The following is a 15,145-nucleotide window of genomic DNA, read 5'->3' on the forward strand; positions in this document are numbered from 1 at the left end:
TCTACGCCCGGACCACTGACCTACTTCTTAGCTTCTCTCTGCAGTTTCTCCCTTACCATATAACTCGTCCTTCCATCCACCCGTTTTAAACCTCTCTTCTAACCTCTTCAATCCCTCCCTTTCTTTCGATTCCCAGATCTCTACTCCATAACTGTCCACACTAGTCTATCAAAGAGTCATAACGGCCTTCCCCATTCCCTTTCAAATCTCATATTCCCTATTCCCCATACCTGCCCCATCACCGCCGCCGCTTTCCTAATTCTATCTTTACCTGAGCATTCTGCCTTTCATTCCTCTACAACACGTAACCTAAGTATTTGTACTCCTTCACCTCTATCACTTTTCCCTTCCATTTTTTACTCTGCTCTGTTCATTCTACTTCCCCCTTTCTTAAATCTTAACACCTTCATTTTTTCCGCATTTAACTCTAAACCCTTCCTCTCCAAGTACTCTTCCAATCTCCCCAACATACTCCTCAACATACTTCTCATCTCTCCCTCCCCTTCCGCCAATAATACTAGATCATCTGCATATTCCAATGAGTATATTTTTTCCCCCTCAATCCTATCCCCCCACTTTATCTTTCCCATCTCCTCCTCCAGATTTGTTAACAAAATTGAATAACAGCGGACTGAACGGGCACTCTTGTCTTACCCCTCTTGTTGTCCAAAAATTCCCACTTATTTTCTCTTCCATATTTAATCTGCTTCTCGTTTCCTTAAGTACTTCTTCCACTCTCCCTATCAATCCTTTTCTTACTCCCCTCTCGCTCATTGCTTTTATTAACATCCTATCTATTGAATCAAACGCCGTTTTCAACTCTATAATATATTGCCACCAATTTACCCTGCTTTTTTTCCAACTGCCTATTACCAAAAAGTTTAGTGTGTAAATATTATCAATTGTTGCCCTAACTTTTCTAAATCTCGTCTGATTCTCAGGTACCATCCCCCCTCCCTCTACTTGTCCCCTCACCTTCTCTACCAAAACTGCTGCATAAATTTTATAGAGAGTGGGCATTAAGGATACCCCCTGTAATCTCCCACTGCTTTTCCCTCTCTCTTCTTTACTATGGATACTATGATGCCCTCCCTCCAACTATCCGGCCACCCTCCTGCCCGCATTTCCACACCTCATTCGGTATCTCATCTCTCCCCGCTGCTTTTCTATCCTTGAACATTTTAAGTACCCTCTTGAATTTTTCTTTACCGACTTCCTCTTTCGTATCCAGCCCTCAATTTCTTCTTCCTCCCAATCTTCATATTTATTAATATTAATGTTAATGGGTTGCGCGTACATATGCACACACGTACGCATGCACGCACGCACACTTTTTTAATGCATTTATAATACTAATTTAATCTACGTATTCGAAAATAAGTATTACTTAAACGCTCCAAAAACGCTAACTTCAAGTCATCGTATTTTTTAGACTGTTTTCGGAATTTTTGTTAAAAGAAACTTAATCAGTACTAGCTAAACTATAGCATATATTCATGCAATTTCAGCTTTTTAATCGAAGCTATTTGTTTTGCCATAAATGTGCAGAGTCTTTTGCGAGAAATTTCCGTGTTCGTCCGTTTCTTCGATCTATGTTTAGTGGTTGCTCATGAGATCCGTCTCTCCGTGAAGAATTTGCAAGTCCACTAAAATTCACTATTTGGATAACTCGGTCTTAAGCAAACATACAGATTATGACTATAATCTAATATGGAAATAACATGTAATATAACAGATATTATTCCCTAGTTATGTTAATTTTACGTATCTTGTTTTATATGTACATAAAGATAACTATGTTATAAAACTGCTACATATTTTTATTATTTCCTTGTTATGAGAAATAACATCAACATTATACAGACTGCATGCTAATATGGTTTATCGAATTTAAAACTGAAGTAATCATAAACTGAAGCTAGAAATAATATCTCATTTTCAGTAATATTTTATTCTATAAATAATTTTAGTGTCAACGGAGATTATAAATACGAAGAAACATTCATGCATTTTTTGGCAATAAATTATTACTTATATTGCATCAAGTTACATCATTTTCTGACTAGACTTTCGGAACTTCACAACGAACAATGAATTTTGTTTTTAAGATCATAACTGATTCCTCCTGGCTTCCGGTATACTGAACTTGCGATCCTTCAAGTTGATCACGACGACGGTGATATTGTCCGCGGATCCTCTACAAAATACCAAGACTAACATTAGTAACATGTGCAAAACTTTAATTAATTCCTAACACTTAAGTTAAACTTTTACTAAAAAAAAATCATAGAAAATATCTAATTACAAAATAATTTGAAAAAAGGTCATTACAAATGTATTACGTTTTTATAAATGTATCAATATTTATACTTTAAATAAACTATATATGCTTATATTTTAAATAAACTATATATACATATGGAGGTTGTGTTTATACACTAGTCACAGAAATTAAGGGATATTTTTAAAAATCCCAAATTTTTAGGTGATTTTTAAAAGGCTGTAACTTGAAGAAAAATGGTCGTAGAGAAAAATAAAATAAAGCAAATTAAAGCTTCAAGCTTCTAGTTTTCAGGTCATGAGTTTGAAATTTTTTAGCATCAGCAGTTTTTGAGTAATCAATAAGAAAACCATCGGAAAAAATTTTTCCAAATTTTTTCTTGCCTTTAAAAAGGTCCATGGACTTCCAAATTTTTTTCAGTGATCCCATCATAAAGCTCTTCTAGATAATTTAATTGTCTTTAATGTGACCTTTTTTGAGGCCTGTATGATGATTTTTCACTGAGTTATCGTCATACAAAGCAAAAAAGTCATTATTGACTTTCGTAATCCATAACTCGGGAAATAATGATCGTACAAAAAATGAAAAGAGGGTTCTAAAAACTATTCTCTACTGCAAAGTATTCTCTACAAGACCTAGTTATTGGTTTTTGTTAAAAAAATTTTTTTTAGTACGAGAAAGTTAATTAAAAAGAGGTAAAAAATTGCATAATTCAGCGAATAGGGACATTCGCATAACTTGGTATAACTTTGCAAATAATGGATAGACTAAGGATATTGACGGTAACTTTTCAACCTCAAAGTATCCCAAAGAAACCCTAAAAATGTCAAAGCGCTGCGATTTTTTTTTTTGTTGTGCTCGGAATAATTGTATTTGTCGTTTATGCTAAAAATCAACTTAAGGATGACTTTTTCACTTTTTATTCATTGTTTTATGTTGAAAATGTGTTTTTTAGCAATAATCCGTATTTTCTTTACTAGAAAGTGTTAATTATTGTAAAAAAAAATTTTTTTTAATTAAAAAAAATTTTTCTCAATTTTTTTAACCGTATCCACAATACTCTACAATCGTCAAAAAAAATTCGTTTGATTTTTTCCCGGCACTGTTTTTTTACCACCGGCATTAGCGTTATTTAGCGTTATTAGCGTACCACGTGGAGGTTGCACGGTGGATTTACGGTATTGTGTGTGTGTGTGTGTGTGTGTGTGTGTGTGTGTGTGTGTGTGTGTGTTCGTGTGTTTTTTAAGGTAATGAGACTCTACGGCTCGTCACTTCCGCAGTATTTAAACGACTCCAAACTCATTAAATACCCTTAAATTGTGTATGTGTGTGTGTGTGTATGCTGCAGATCACAATTTAAAATCGCGTATTGCCGCCTCTGTTGCTAATCACCGATTCTAAGCGGTCTCGCATATTTATGCACCGCTGGATGTCTCGTTGCGGAATTTCTCGCCAAGTTTGCAAAAGCGCTTGAGTCAATTGACGGAGATTTTGTAATCGCGGGTAGTCTCGTCGCAATCGACGCCCGAGCATGTCCCAAACATGCTTAATGGGGTTTAAGTCGGGACTCATAGGTGGGTGGTTGAGAGTTACCACGTTGTTGGCGTCAAGAAAATTTCTCGTACGCTTTGCGGTATGAGGACGAGCATTATCCTACATGAGGATGAAACGATTATCCATGCGTCTAAGCATGGGCAGGACGTGTGGTTGCAGGATTTCAGTGACGTACGTTTCGGCAGTCAAGGTTCCAGGAATGATTACCAAAGGAGTTCTGCTATTCATGGATACGCCTGCCCATACCATTACTGAACCGCCATTAAAAGCCGCGACTGGCCGCGTGCAATTATCACAATTACATTCCCCACGGCGGCGCTAAACGAGAGATCGTCTGTCATTGCCATGAAGACAAAATCGGGATTCATCCGTGAATAATACAGTGGCCCACTGTCTACGACCCCAATGCCGATAGTAATGCGCGTAGGCTAATCGGGCTCGACGATGTCTAGATGAAGCATAGCGGTTTGGGCATCGAGCATGTAGTCCTTGCTCTCGAAAGCGACTTCGAACCGTTGAGACTGAAATGTGTTGTTGAGAAGGACGTTGTCGACGATTTAAAAATTGATGAGCAATCGTACGTGCATGCACAGTAGGTTCTCGACGAGCCCATTGAACGATAGCCCGGTCATCGCGCTCGGTAGTGATCCGTCGTCTACCTTGACCCGGACATCGCTCGTAGCTTTGGGTCTCGTTAAATCGCGTAGAAGCACGACTAACAACCGATTGGCTCACTCCCATAGTAGCTGCAACTTGAACTTGATTATTACCCTCTTGAAGAAGAGTAACAACGCGAGCAACATCAGTTGCAGATAAATATCGCCGCGGCATATCGAAGAAAAAATTTTTTTTAACATCAAAGAAGGATTCGAATATCCCGAAAGGAGTTTTGGATTAGTTTAAAAAAAAAAACTGTTTTTGTTTTAATGAAAGCTTGTGAAAACGATTTGGACTCTGAAGAACTCAGTAAAAATTCAAGATGAAATACAGCGATCCATTGGGGGTACAGTAGAAGCTCCGCATTGCCACTCTCCGATTTATTGCGTTTCCTCTCAATGCCTCATTGTCTCATCGAAGGGGAAATCTATTCCCCCACTACGCGTCCTACCGCACTACCGCGCATCAGCGCCGCGCAGCCTGCTCACGTCGTGCACGCCACTCTCTCCCACTCTGTCGATAGAGTAGGGTTACTTCGCAGTGCCACAATTTCATTCAATGCCACGACGCAAACCCCCGAGACCGTGGCTGCGGAGCTTCTACTGTATATCAACTTTTTTCAATTAATTTTTAAATTGACGTTTAAAACTAAAGCAGTTACAGCGATCAAAAAAAATCAAACAAATTTTTTTTACAAATGTGGAGCATTATGAATATGATTAAAAATGAATTTGAGAAAAAAAAATTTTTTTTAAACAATAATTAACATTTTCTGATAAAGAAAATATCGATTATTGCTAAAAAAAAACATTTTCAACATAAAAAAATGAATAAAAAGTGAAAAAGTCATCCTTAAATTGATTTTTGGCAAAACGACAAGTTCAATTATTCCGAGCACAATGAAAAAAAAATCGCAGCGCTTTGAAAATTTTAGAGTTTCTTTGGGATATTTTGAGGTTGAAAAGTTACCGTCAATATCCTTAGTCTATCCATTATTTGCAAAGTTAAAAATGACTTTTTTGTTTTAAATGACGATAATTCAGCGAAAAATCATCGTACAGGGCTAAAAAAAAAAGTGAAATTAAAAAGAATTAAATTATCTAAAAGAGCTTTATGATGGGATCACTGGAAGAAATTTATGGAAGTCCATGGACCTTTTTAAAGGCAAGAAAAAATTTGGAAAAATTTTTTCCGATCGTTTTCTTATTGATTACTCAAAAACTGCTGATATTAAAAAATTTCGAACTCAAGATCTGAAAACTAGAAGCTTGAAGCTTTAATTTTTTTTTTAATTTTTCTCTACGACCATTTTTCTCCAAGTTACAGCCTTTTGAAAATCACCTAAAAATTTGGGATTTAAAAAAAATCCCTTAATTTCTCTGACTAGTGTAATTTATAAACATATATTTTATTAAATAATATACTTTCATAGTTTATTTAGTTTGTTATTATTTTGTACATAAGAATTCGAGATAATTCAGGCAAAATTTTATTAAGATTTTATATTTAGTATATGTAAACTTAAATTACCTTGAATATTAAAATACTTATATAAAATGCATATTATGTTATTATTTCTATATATCTATTATTCTATTAATGTATTCTATTTATTATTATTGTTATTATTATTATTATTATTATTATCATTCATTTCTATTAATGCATTTTTATTCTTAGTACATTTTTACTTCTTATTAAAATAATTTTTTATGCAAGTAGAAAATGGCCATCAAATTTTTTTGTATTACATTTAAATATAAAACAATCTGTTATTTTTCATTATATTAAAAAAATATATAATGCATTCCTAATTATTTCTTTAGTTTTAATATCTTTGTCTAATATTTTTCTGTAATTTTCTTAATCAAAAAAGATAAACGGAATCTTTCTTAGTTTCAAATCAGTTTTTTCGGTTTATGTTAATATTAACCATTCTTCACTTAAATATAAATAACAAAAGTGATATCTTCTCATAAAAAGATTATAATCCTTTTTGTCCTTCTTTAGAATCGCTCATAATATGTCTAAATTTTGTCATTTGAAAGACTAGCAAATCATAAAGTTCAAAAAATTTTTTCGCTTCAGTAGTTTCAAGAAAAACGTAAAATACTTTTTTGTGTAGCAAAAGTAGTCCCTTTCATGTCACTTTTTTTGGATAAAGTTGTCGATTACAACACTTTAACATTGTTGCACAGTTCTTATCCTCTAATAGATGGCGTGAATCATGGCAAAAAACATATCAGCTTGACTTTTTCAACACGTTTTATTATTTGAATGAGTCCCAGATGCGCACAGTAATAAACGAACACAGCAAGCTGAAACGGACTCAGACCAAACGGACACAGTGCGAAATGGACACAAACCAAATGCGCACAGTGCAAAACGGACACAATCGCAAACCCATGTTGTGCAGAGAATGCTTTGCACACGCACGCACGCACGCACGCACGGGGGAAGGCTTCCCCCCCTCCCGCACCCACCCCGTCGGTAGGGGTGCCCTGAAAAGTCGCAACCCATGTGGTAAGTTCGTGCGCATTTGGTCCGTGCGCATTTGATTTGTGTGCATTTGGTCTGTATCCGTTTGTTACTGTGTCCGTTTATTATTGTGTCCGTTTGGTCTGTGCGCATTTGGTCTGTGTCCGTTTCGCATTGTGTCCGTTTGTTACTGTGTCCATTTGGTCTGTGCGCATTTGGTCTGTGTGCATTTGATCTGTGCGCATTTGGTCTGTGCGCATTTGGTCTGTGTCCATTTCACACTGTGTCCGTTTGTTACTGTGTCCGTTTCACTCAGCCTGCTGTGTCCGTTTATTACTGTGCGCATCTGAGACGCTCTCTATTATTTTAGCACTTGCATGCGCGTTATCTTGCGACACGTATATAGTAACTCATAGAATTAACCGACGCTTCATCGTTTTCACTAATCTAACTTTGGCTAACAACTAACTTTGGCTAACAATTTGCGAAAACCCAAGACACTCAACTCAGATAGCACACGTCCTCAGGTAGTCCTCAGGCGTCCAAGACGGACTTCGTGAATATCCTGAGGACGTCCTGATTTTATCCCGGGATGTCCTTAGGACATCCAGATGAATAACAAACGAACGCCACTTTTTAGTCCTCAGGATCTCCTAAGGACAGTCCACCAGACGTCCTGAGGATACCATGGGATTTCCTCAGGACATCCTCAGGAATAGCAAACAATGACCACTTTTTATCAGAATTTTTTAGATTTTTTTTTAGGATTTCTGTTAAATATTCCGATTTTTTATAAGAATTGAAACGTTTTTCAGAAAAATTTAAAAAGTAAAAAATTCTGATTAATTTAGAAAATTTTTGAATATTTCTATGTATTTTTAAGAGTTTTTGAGAATTAAAATAAATTTTAAGAAAAAATAAAAAGTTCTAATTATTTCTACGGTAATTTTGTAAGAGGAAGAAAACTATACTTGTTTCAGCCAAGCCACAGTGGTATCTGTTAAAGTATTGTATGTTTAATCTCTGTACCCGAGAAAACGGTCACCCATCCAAGTGTCAACCATCCCTTACGGAAAAAACACTAAAAATAACACTTAAAAAAATACTCAAGTTGAGTATAATTTGGGACAAGGGTTAAACACTCAATTCAGTGTAAATACTCAACTTGAATGTTCGCTCTTTAATTTACTTTTAATTAGAGTGTTATTACTCTCAACTTGAATGCTCGCCATCTAATTTAGTGTTAATTTCAATGTAATCCTAAATTTAAGAATCACACTGAAATTAACACTCAATTAGATGGCAAACATCCAAGTTGAAAGTAATACTCAAATTAATACTTAAAGCCAGCTAAACACTCTAGTTGAATATTTATTTTAGATATTTATTTTATGTCCATTTCTATCAAAGATTAATTTTAATCTCGGTTGAACTTACTTTTTTTGCTTTTGTTTTTATTTAATATTTTCTAATCCAATGTTTGAGAGTGCACACTCAATATTAAGTGTATACCTTCAACCGATAGATGTTGAGTGTACATCCCCAACGTTTCAGTGTTCACACTTTATGTTGGAAGTATACACTAATTTATTGTGTGTTATATCCAAATGTTGAGAGTAATACTTTTAAATATTCAGTATTTAAATCCAAACTTTAGTATTCAATCATTGGGTGTACACACTCAATGTTCGAGTACAAACACTCAATCTTTAGTGTAAATACTCAAGATTTGAGCGTATACATCTAAATTTGGGAGTAAACTCCCAAAATCGAGTATTAACACTCAATTTTAAGTGTAAACTCTCAAAATTGGAGTGTTTTTTCCGTAAGGGATCGTCGACGTTGCTCGACTTCGAAGACATACGCATCCTAATGCTTCGTGATAATCCATGAGTACTTGTTTATGCATACATATTTGTTATAGATCATTACAATAGATGTTGTCAGAAGGATGAAACATATATAGTTAACTTATATTTTTATAAATAATTATAAAGTTACAGTTTTTTTTACTCATTTTTACATATGCGCGCGAAATAGCATGTGGAATAACTTATTAAAAAACCTGTTTTTGCTCCGTTTGTATAAAATAAAATAAAAATTTTTAATGTCATCTTTTATAATTTTTTAGTATTGTTAATATGCCACATTGTTTCAATAAGTGTAGACATTCAATCTGACTTTGAAGTTGACTTTAGACTACTTTTGCCGATAGTCGACTAACAGTTGATCCCAGACAGCACCAGATATCGTACGAATATTATACTCTCATACGTAATGTACTGTGATCATACCGAATATACGTAAAACATTCATATAACGTCTCAGTAGAATGTCATTTTGATATATCCTCAAGATAAACTTAGAATATAGCGACTGAACTTCGCAACTCCTACTGAATATACTGAGATTATATCTAATATACTCAAAACATCCGTAAAATATCCTATGATATATCTCATGTATATCTATCACATATTTCCAAAATATCCGCGTAATATCGAAAGTGAATCATGTCAACGCTATCTATGATCTGTAACGTTACGCATTTTCGTCTGCCGTGTGATGCAGACACGTGGTGAAGTGTAGGGTGTGAACATGCGAACACGAACTCACGGACAACGTGGTTTTCTCAGGAATTACGCCCAGATAACTCTGGTATGTACATAAGATATAATATAGTAACGTAAACTATAATAATATATATATATATTGTATATATACATATATTATTTAGGTTATAACCTACAATTATCTGAACATAATTTCCCAAAGCACCCCAGCGTATTCAACAGATATTACGCTTCATTTTTTGCGATAGCTTCCTGATGTGCGAAATGATTAATTCCTCTTCTTATTTCTTCTTGCTAATTCTGTATGTTTAATTCCTTGTTCCTTATTCCTCTCATTATGCATGAGCCCATATAATGTGAACATACTGTAGACATATTGTAAATATACTGAAGATATACTTTAGACATACGTATAACATTCTTAAGATATATTCGGTATATTCTCATAAACTGCCAGCAAAATTCTATGGGATAAGGCAACGCGGACATAGTACGTTATTAGTATATACTCGCCATATCACAGACGTATCTCTAATATTATACGAATATTGCAATATACTTTCGCAATATCCTATTATCGTTCTCATAATCTACACGTGCTGTCTGGGATTTGATGCTGTGTGGAATTTTATTGTTAGTTTTACACAGAGAAACAAATTATACATACATGAACGAGGTACATTTTACACATTTGATTTTACAATGCATTCTAGAAATACGGTATTCAAAGATTGCTCACTTGCTATATTTTATCGTCTTTTTCAAAAATTAATATACATCTAGGATGTTCCTGAATACTGTCTTAAGATGTCTTAAGGACTTTCATGGGATGTCCTGAGGATTTTTTGTATGATGTCCTAAGGACTATTTTAGAATGTCCTGAGAATTGTCATAGGATGTCCTGAGGACTGACTTAAGATGTCCTAAGGACTTTCAGGATATCATATTCTCAGAACATTCTGTGCTATCTAAAATGTCTGGTATTTATACAGTTATCATATTTAAGTTTATCTTCAGACATTCTGTAGTTAATGAAACTCTTTATACAATATTTTAAGAATAGCATTTTTAGCTAGAATACATATATCCTCAGAACATTCCAAGGATGTCCTCAAGACGTAAGTAAAATTTTAATTCATAATTAATACTATTACAGAATACAAACCCTAACATTCTAAACTTACTTTAGAAGTCCAATTTATACATAAAATATTTATATAAAATATTTACAATAATACAACTATTATATCCTGACAAAATCCCAGGACATCCCGGGACATATTCAGGATGATTCTGAGGACCCAGACAGCACCAGATATCGTGCGAATATTCTACTCTCATACGGAATGTACTGTGATCGTACCGAATATACGTAAAACATTCATATAACGTCTCAGTAAAATGTCATTTTGGTATATCCTCAAAATAAACTTAAAATATAGCAACTGAACTTCGCAACTCTTACTGAATGTACTGAGATTATATCTAATATACTCAAAACGTCCGTAGAATATCCTATGATATATCTCATGTATATCTATCACATATTTCCAAAATATCCGCGTAATATCGAAAGTGAATCATGTTAACACTATCTGTGATCTGTAACGTTACGCATTTTCATCTGCCGTGTGACGCAGACACGTGGTAAAATGCAGGGTGTGAACGTGCGAACACGAACTCACGGACAACGTGGTTTTCTCAGGAATTACGCCCAGATAACTCTGGTATGCACATAAGATATAATATAGTAACGTAAACTATAATAACCCAGTAAACAATAATATCTTGTAGAAGTCGAAGACATCTTGCTCAAGATGTCTTCAAGACATTTCTAAAAGATATCTAAAAGACATCTGAAAAGATTTTGTTAAGATATCTTCATAGAATTTCTAAAAGACATCTAAAAGACATTTAAAAGACATTTTAAAAGATGTCTTAAAAATTTTTGAATTAGACATGCCAAAGATATCTAAATGATCTCTTTTAAAAGATATCTTTTAGACGTCTTTTATATATATCTTTAAGACCAGTTTTAGAATTCCTTTTTGATAACTTATATTATAAATAATATTTTTTTATATTTATTATTTATCTTTTTATATAATAAATTTTTTATATATATTTATTAATTAATATTTACAAACAAAACACATTTTAAATAATAATTTAATATATTATATTCTGGAGAATATAAAACTTTACTTTACAATGGTAATTAACATATTATACTTTAAACGGATACATACAGGATATTATGGTTGCGATAAATGTGAAGAAGAAGGTGAATGGAGAGATAATCGAATGTTATTTCTTAATGAAAGTGCTCCATTACGCACGGATGAAAAGTTTTTACTACGACATAATGAAGATCATCATTTGAATAATTCACCTTTCGAAAGTATAGGATTGAAAATGATTACTCAATTTCCCTTGGATTATATGCACCTTGTTTGTCTCGGTGTCATGAAAAAACTTTTGAATTTATGGATCCGAGGAGTAAAAAACATTAAATTGCGTGCATCTGAAATAGATCAATTATCTGCAGACTTGAAAACGTTAGTATCACACATACCCATTGAATTTTTTAGAAAACCGAGAGGTTTAGATGAATTAGATCGCTGGAAAGCGACGGAATTTAGATTGAATTTAGATCTCTTATATACAGGTTTAATAACTATGTGGTCATATTTACCAATTAATTACTTGAGAAATTTTTATGCTCTACACTGTGCAATTTCTATTCTTTGCAATCCTATCGATTATAAGAACAATAATGCATATGCGCATGAATTATTAGTATATTTTGTACAAACATTTAAAATTTTATATTCTGAAAAGTACGTAACGTACAATGTACATAACTTGATTCATTTGCACGAAGATGTTAAGAATTATGAATGTCTGGATATGTTCAGCGCCTTTCCATTTGAAAATTATTTTCAAGAAATGAAAAAAATGCTCAGAAAAAGTGCACAACCATTGCAGCAATTGCACAGACGATTGACTGAAAAATCAAAAAGTAAAATAAATATGAGGTATGAACTTGAAGAATATCCCATTCTTAAAAAACCCAAAAACGAAGAATTACAGTTTGGATGTGAACAGTCTCATCGAGAAGCAACGTTTAAAAACTTTACACTGTCTTCCGAAAAAGAAGCGGATTCTTATTGTTATATAAATAAAAATGTTCTTAAGATTAAATATATTGGCAAAAAGAATGGAGAAACAGTTATACTGGGAAAAATATTTAAAAATTCAAGCAATATTTCTTCATATCCATGTGATTCACGACATTTAGGAATCCATGTCGGAGATGAATGGTCTGATGTAGGAATATATCCAGTCAGCCAAATAAGTGCCAAAGCAATACGTTTACCTTACAAACAAATATATTGTATGATACCAATTTTACACACTACTGACTAAAGTGAGTTTTTTAAAAACATTTTGGGAATTGCTCAAATATTATATTAACGATATCACATGAATTGAAAATTTGTAGAAAGAAATTTTAATAACTTATTTAATAATTTAATCAAATAAAATATTATTAATAAAAAGTTTAATTACAATAAAACTTCTTTAAAACAATTATATATAAATTGCTGCTTTTATTTATTATTATTTAAACAGTTACTATTTAATTGATGTTTATTGTTTTAGATGTATTACGTTATATTTTGGGACAAATACTGTCAAATTGTTCCTCATTGTTGGTTGAACATTTCTGACAATACATTCAAACATCCACCATCTACATGTAATATGACAAAAGCAATAAAGAAAAAAATTAATCCTGGTAGTGATTGGAAAACGTCAAGTTACCGTACACTTTTGGGACCTTATGATACATATGATAAAGCTCGAGAAGTAGAAAAGTCTTGCACTAATATATCATCTTCGGATGATGTTCAATTAGCTGCTTTGAATAATTTGGAGCAAATATTGCCTTTAAAACGGCAAATAATTAAGAAGAAATTTTATGACGATACAGATGATAATAAGATTAAACACCGTAAGTACAAAACATCATATATAGTAAATATTATATACATAATACTGTTATTGTTAATAATAAAATATTTAATCAAATATGTTAGAAAGCAACAAGTAAAAATAGTAAATAAATTAATATTTACGTTATACATTTATTAAAAATAATATTTTTAATGTTACAGCGAGCAAGAAATATAAAAGAATTCCTACTCCTCCACATAATTACAAAGAACAAAACGAAAGTGACATGTCTAATAAAAACGGATCACCCATAATAAATTTAGAAACTAAAACGAAAAACCTGGTGAATATTAATTATTTATTTGTACATGAAGATACACTGTAGAATTTAGAACATATTATATATACTTTTGTATCAATTTTTTATTATTTAGAAAAGGAATGAATCCTATATAACTAGAAATGTGCCATCTACTTCCAAAATTCCACCAGTTTTAAAGGAGCATCCATTTTCTATTCAAGTTTATCACAGTAAAAGTGAAGGAGAAGGAGAAGAAGAAGAAGGAGAAGGAGAAGAAGTGGACGTAATTTATTCTTCTGTGCCTGAAAATTCAAACAATGATAAAGGTAAGTATTTTGTATTATAGACAGTATAAAAACTTTTTTAATAAATAAATTTTTTAATATATTTTTGTATTACAGGTTATGTTATTAGTACGGACGATGACATAAATAATGCAACTATTTTTGCAACTTTAAGTAAGTAAAATTTTCGTTTGAAGTATGTTATTAGAGAATATATCAAAATATAATTTTTTTAGTTGTATATATTAGTATTATAGTTTTATAATATGTAATGTATAATATATTAATTTATCACTTATAGAGAATTATTTTATTGTAAACTTTAACTTTGTATTTACTACTTGAATGTTTGTCTTTGTTTTAGTTTTTTTACAGAAGAAAATTGATTCTCTTTCCGAAGATTTTAAACGCGAAACTGCAAAGAACAGAGCAAAAGTCCAAGAAATACTTGCAATTTTAAGAGATAAATTCCCGAATGGTGGAAATGAAGAAATTTCTTATGGTTTAATGCCTGAATTTCCCTTGGTAACCATAGAAGAATACGTCCAATTTAATGATATGTTGAAAAATAACCCAAATAGCACTGGATGTTCCAAGGACGTCCATGTTAAGTCCAATTCAGGTCCACATGTCCATGGACATAAAATGGACATTCATAGGATATCCATTATTGGAATTAAAACGGATGTTCTATTCAGAACGTCCTATGCTCAATATCTGATTTATGTCCGCACTTGGATCTTACTTTTATATAATTTATCTTTATTATTTTTATTATGTAATCTAAAAGAAATATTGTAAATTATATATATATATATATATGTATTATTTACAATATTTCTAATTAACATTAATTTATAAATAATAATAAATTATATTATTTTTAATTTTTAAAAGGTTTATTTTAATTGTTCTACTTTTAGATAGAATATGAAATATGTAATATGAAATAATATGTATTATTTTTTTATTTATTATTAACATTATTAATTATTGGTATTTTTTTAAATGTTTGTTATAATATATTATTGTTTCTTTTTTATTTTCGTTTCTTTTT

At 32.3% G+C, this 15,145-nt stretch overlaps 2 protein-coding genes across 9 annotated transcripts in view; one reads left to right on the forward strand and one right to left on the reverse strand.

The window, feature by feature from the left end:
- Positions 1 to 1,802: 1,802 nt before the first annotated feature.
- LOC105831246 (protein phosphatase 1L) overlaps positions 1,803 to 15,145 on the reverse strand; it is a 264,636-nt gene continuing 251,293 nt past the window's right edge. For all 8 annotated transcript variants that reach the window (XM_012671246.3, XM_028192039.2, XM_036292225.1 and 5 more), the window contains one exon: positions 1,803 to 2,197. In XM_012671246.3, coding sequence (XP_012526700.1) covers positions 2,110 to 2,197 — 88 coding nt within the window. In that variant the 3' untranslated portion in view covers positions 1,803 to 2,109. The remainder of the gene's footprint in view (positions 2,198 to 15,145) is intronic.
- Positions 11,773 to 14,651, forward strand: LOC118647398. Its single transcript, XM_036292232.1, has 5 exons — positions 11,773 to 12,973; positions 13,210 to 13,561; positions 13,725 to 13,846; positions 13,938 to 14,130; positions 14,206 to 14,651. The coding sequence occupies exons 2-5, from the start codon at positions 13,210 to 13,212 to the stop codon at positions 14,268 to 14,270; spliced, it is 732 nt and encodes a 243-aa protein (XP_036148125.1). The 5' UTR covers positions 11,773 to 12,973; the 3' UTR covers positions 14,271 to 14,651.

Source organism: Monomorium pharaonis, chromosome 1, assembly GCF_013373865.1.
Source record: "Monomorium pharaonis isolate MP-MQ-018 chromosome 1, ASM1337386v2, whole genome shotgun sequence".
NCBI lineage: Eukaryota > Metazoa > Arthropoda > Insecta > Hymenoptera > Formicidae > Monomorium > Monomorium pharaonis.

Bases quoted from the DNA above. Each gene is read 5' to 3' on its own strand.
- LOC118647398 (XM_036292232.1), top strand. From the start codon at position 13,210: ATGTATTACGTTATATTTTGGGACAAATACTGTCAAATTGTTCCTCAT. The intron at 13,562-13,724 runs GTAAGTACAAAA...TTAATGTTACAG, and splicing joins TGATAATAAGATTAAACACC to CGAGCAAGAAATATAAAAGA. The intron at 14,131-14,205 runs GTAAGTATTTTG...TTTGTATTACAG, and splicing joins AAATTCAAACAATGATAAAG to GTTATGTTATTAGTACGGAC.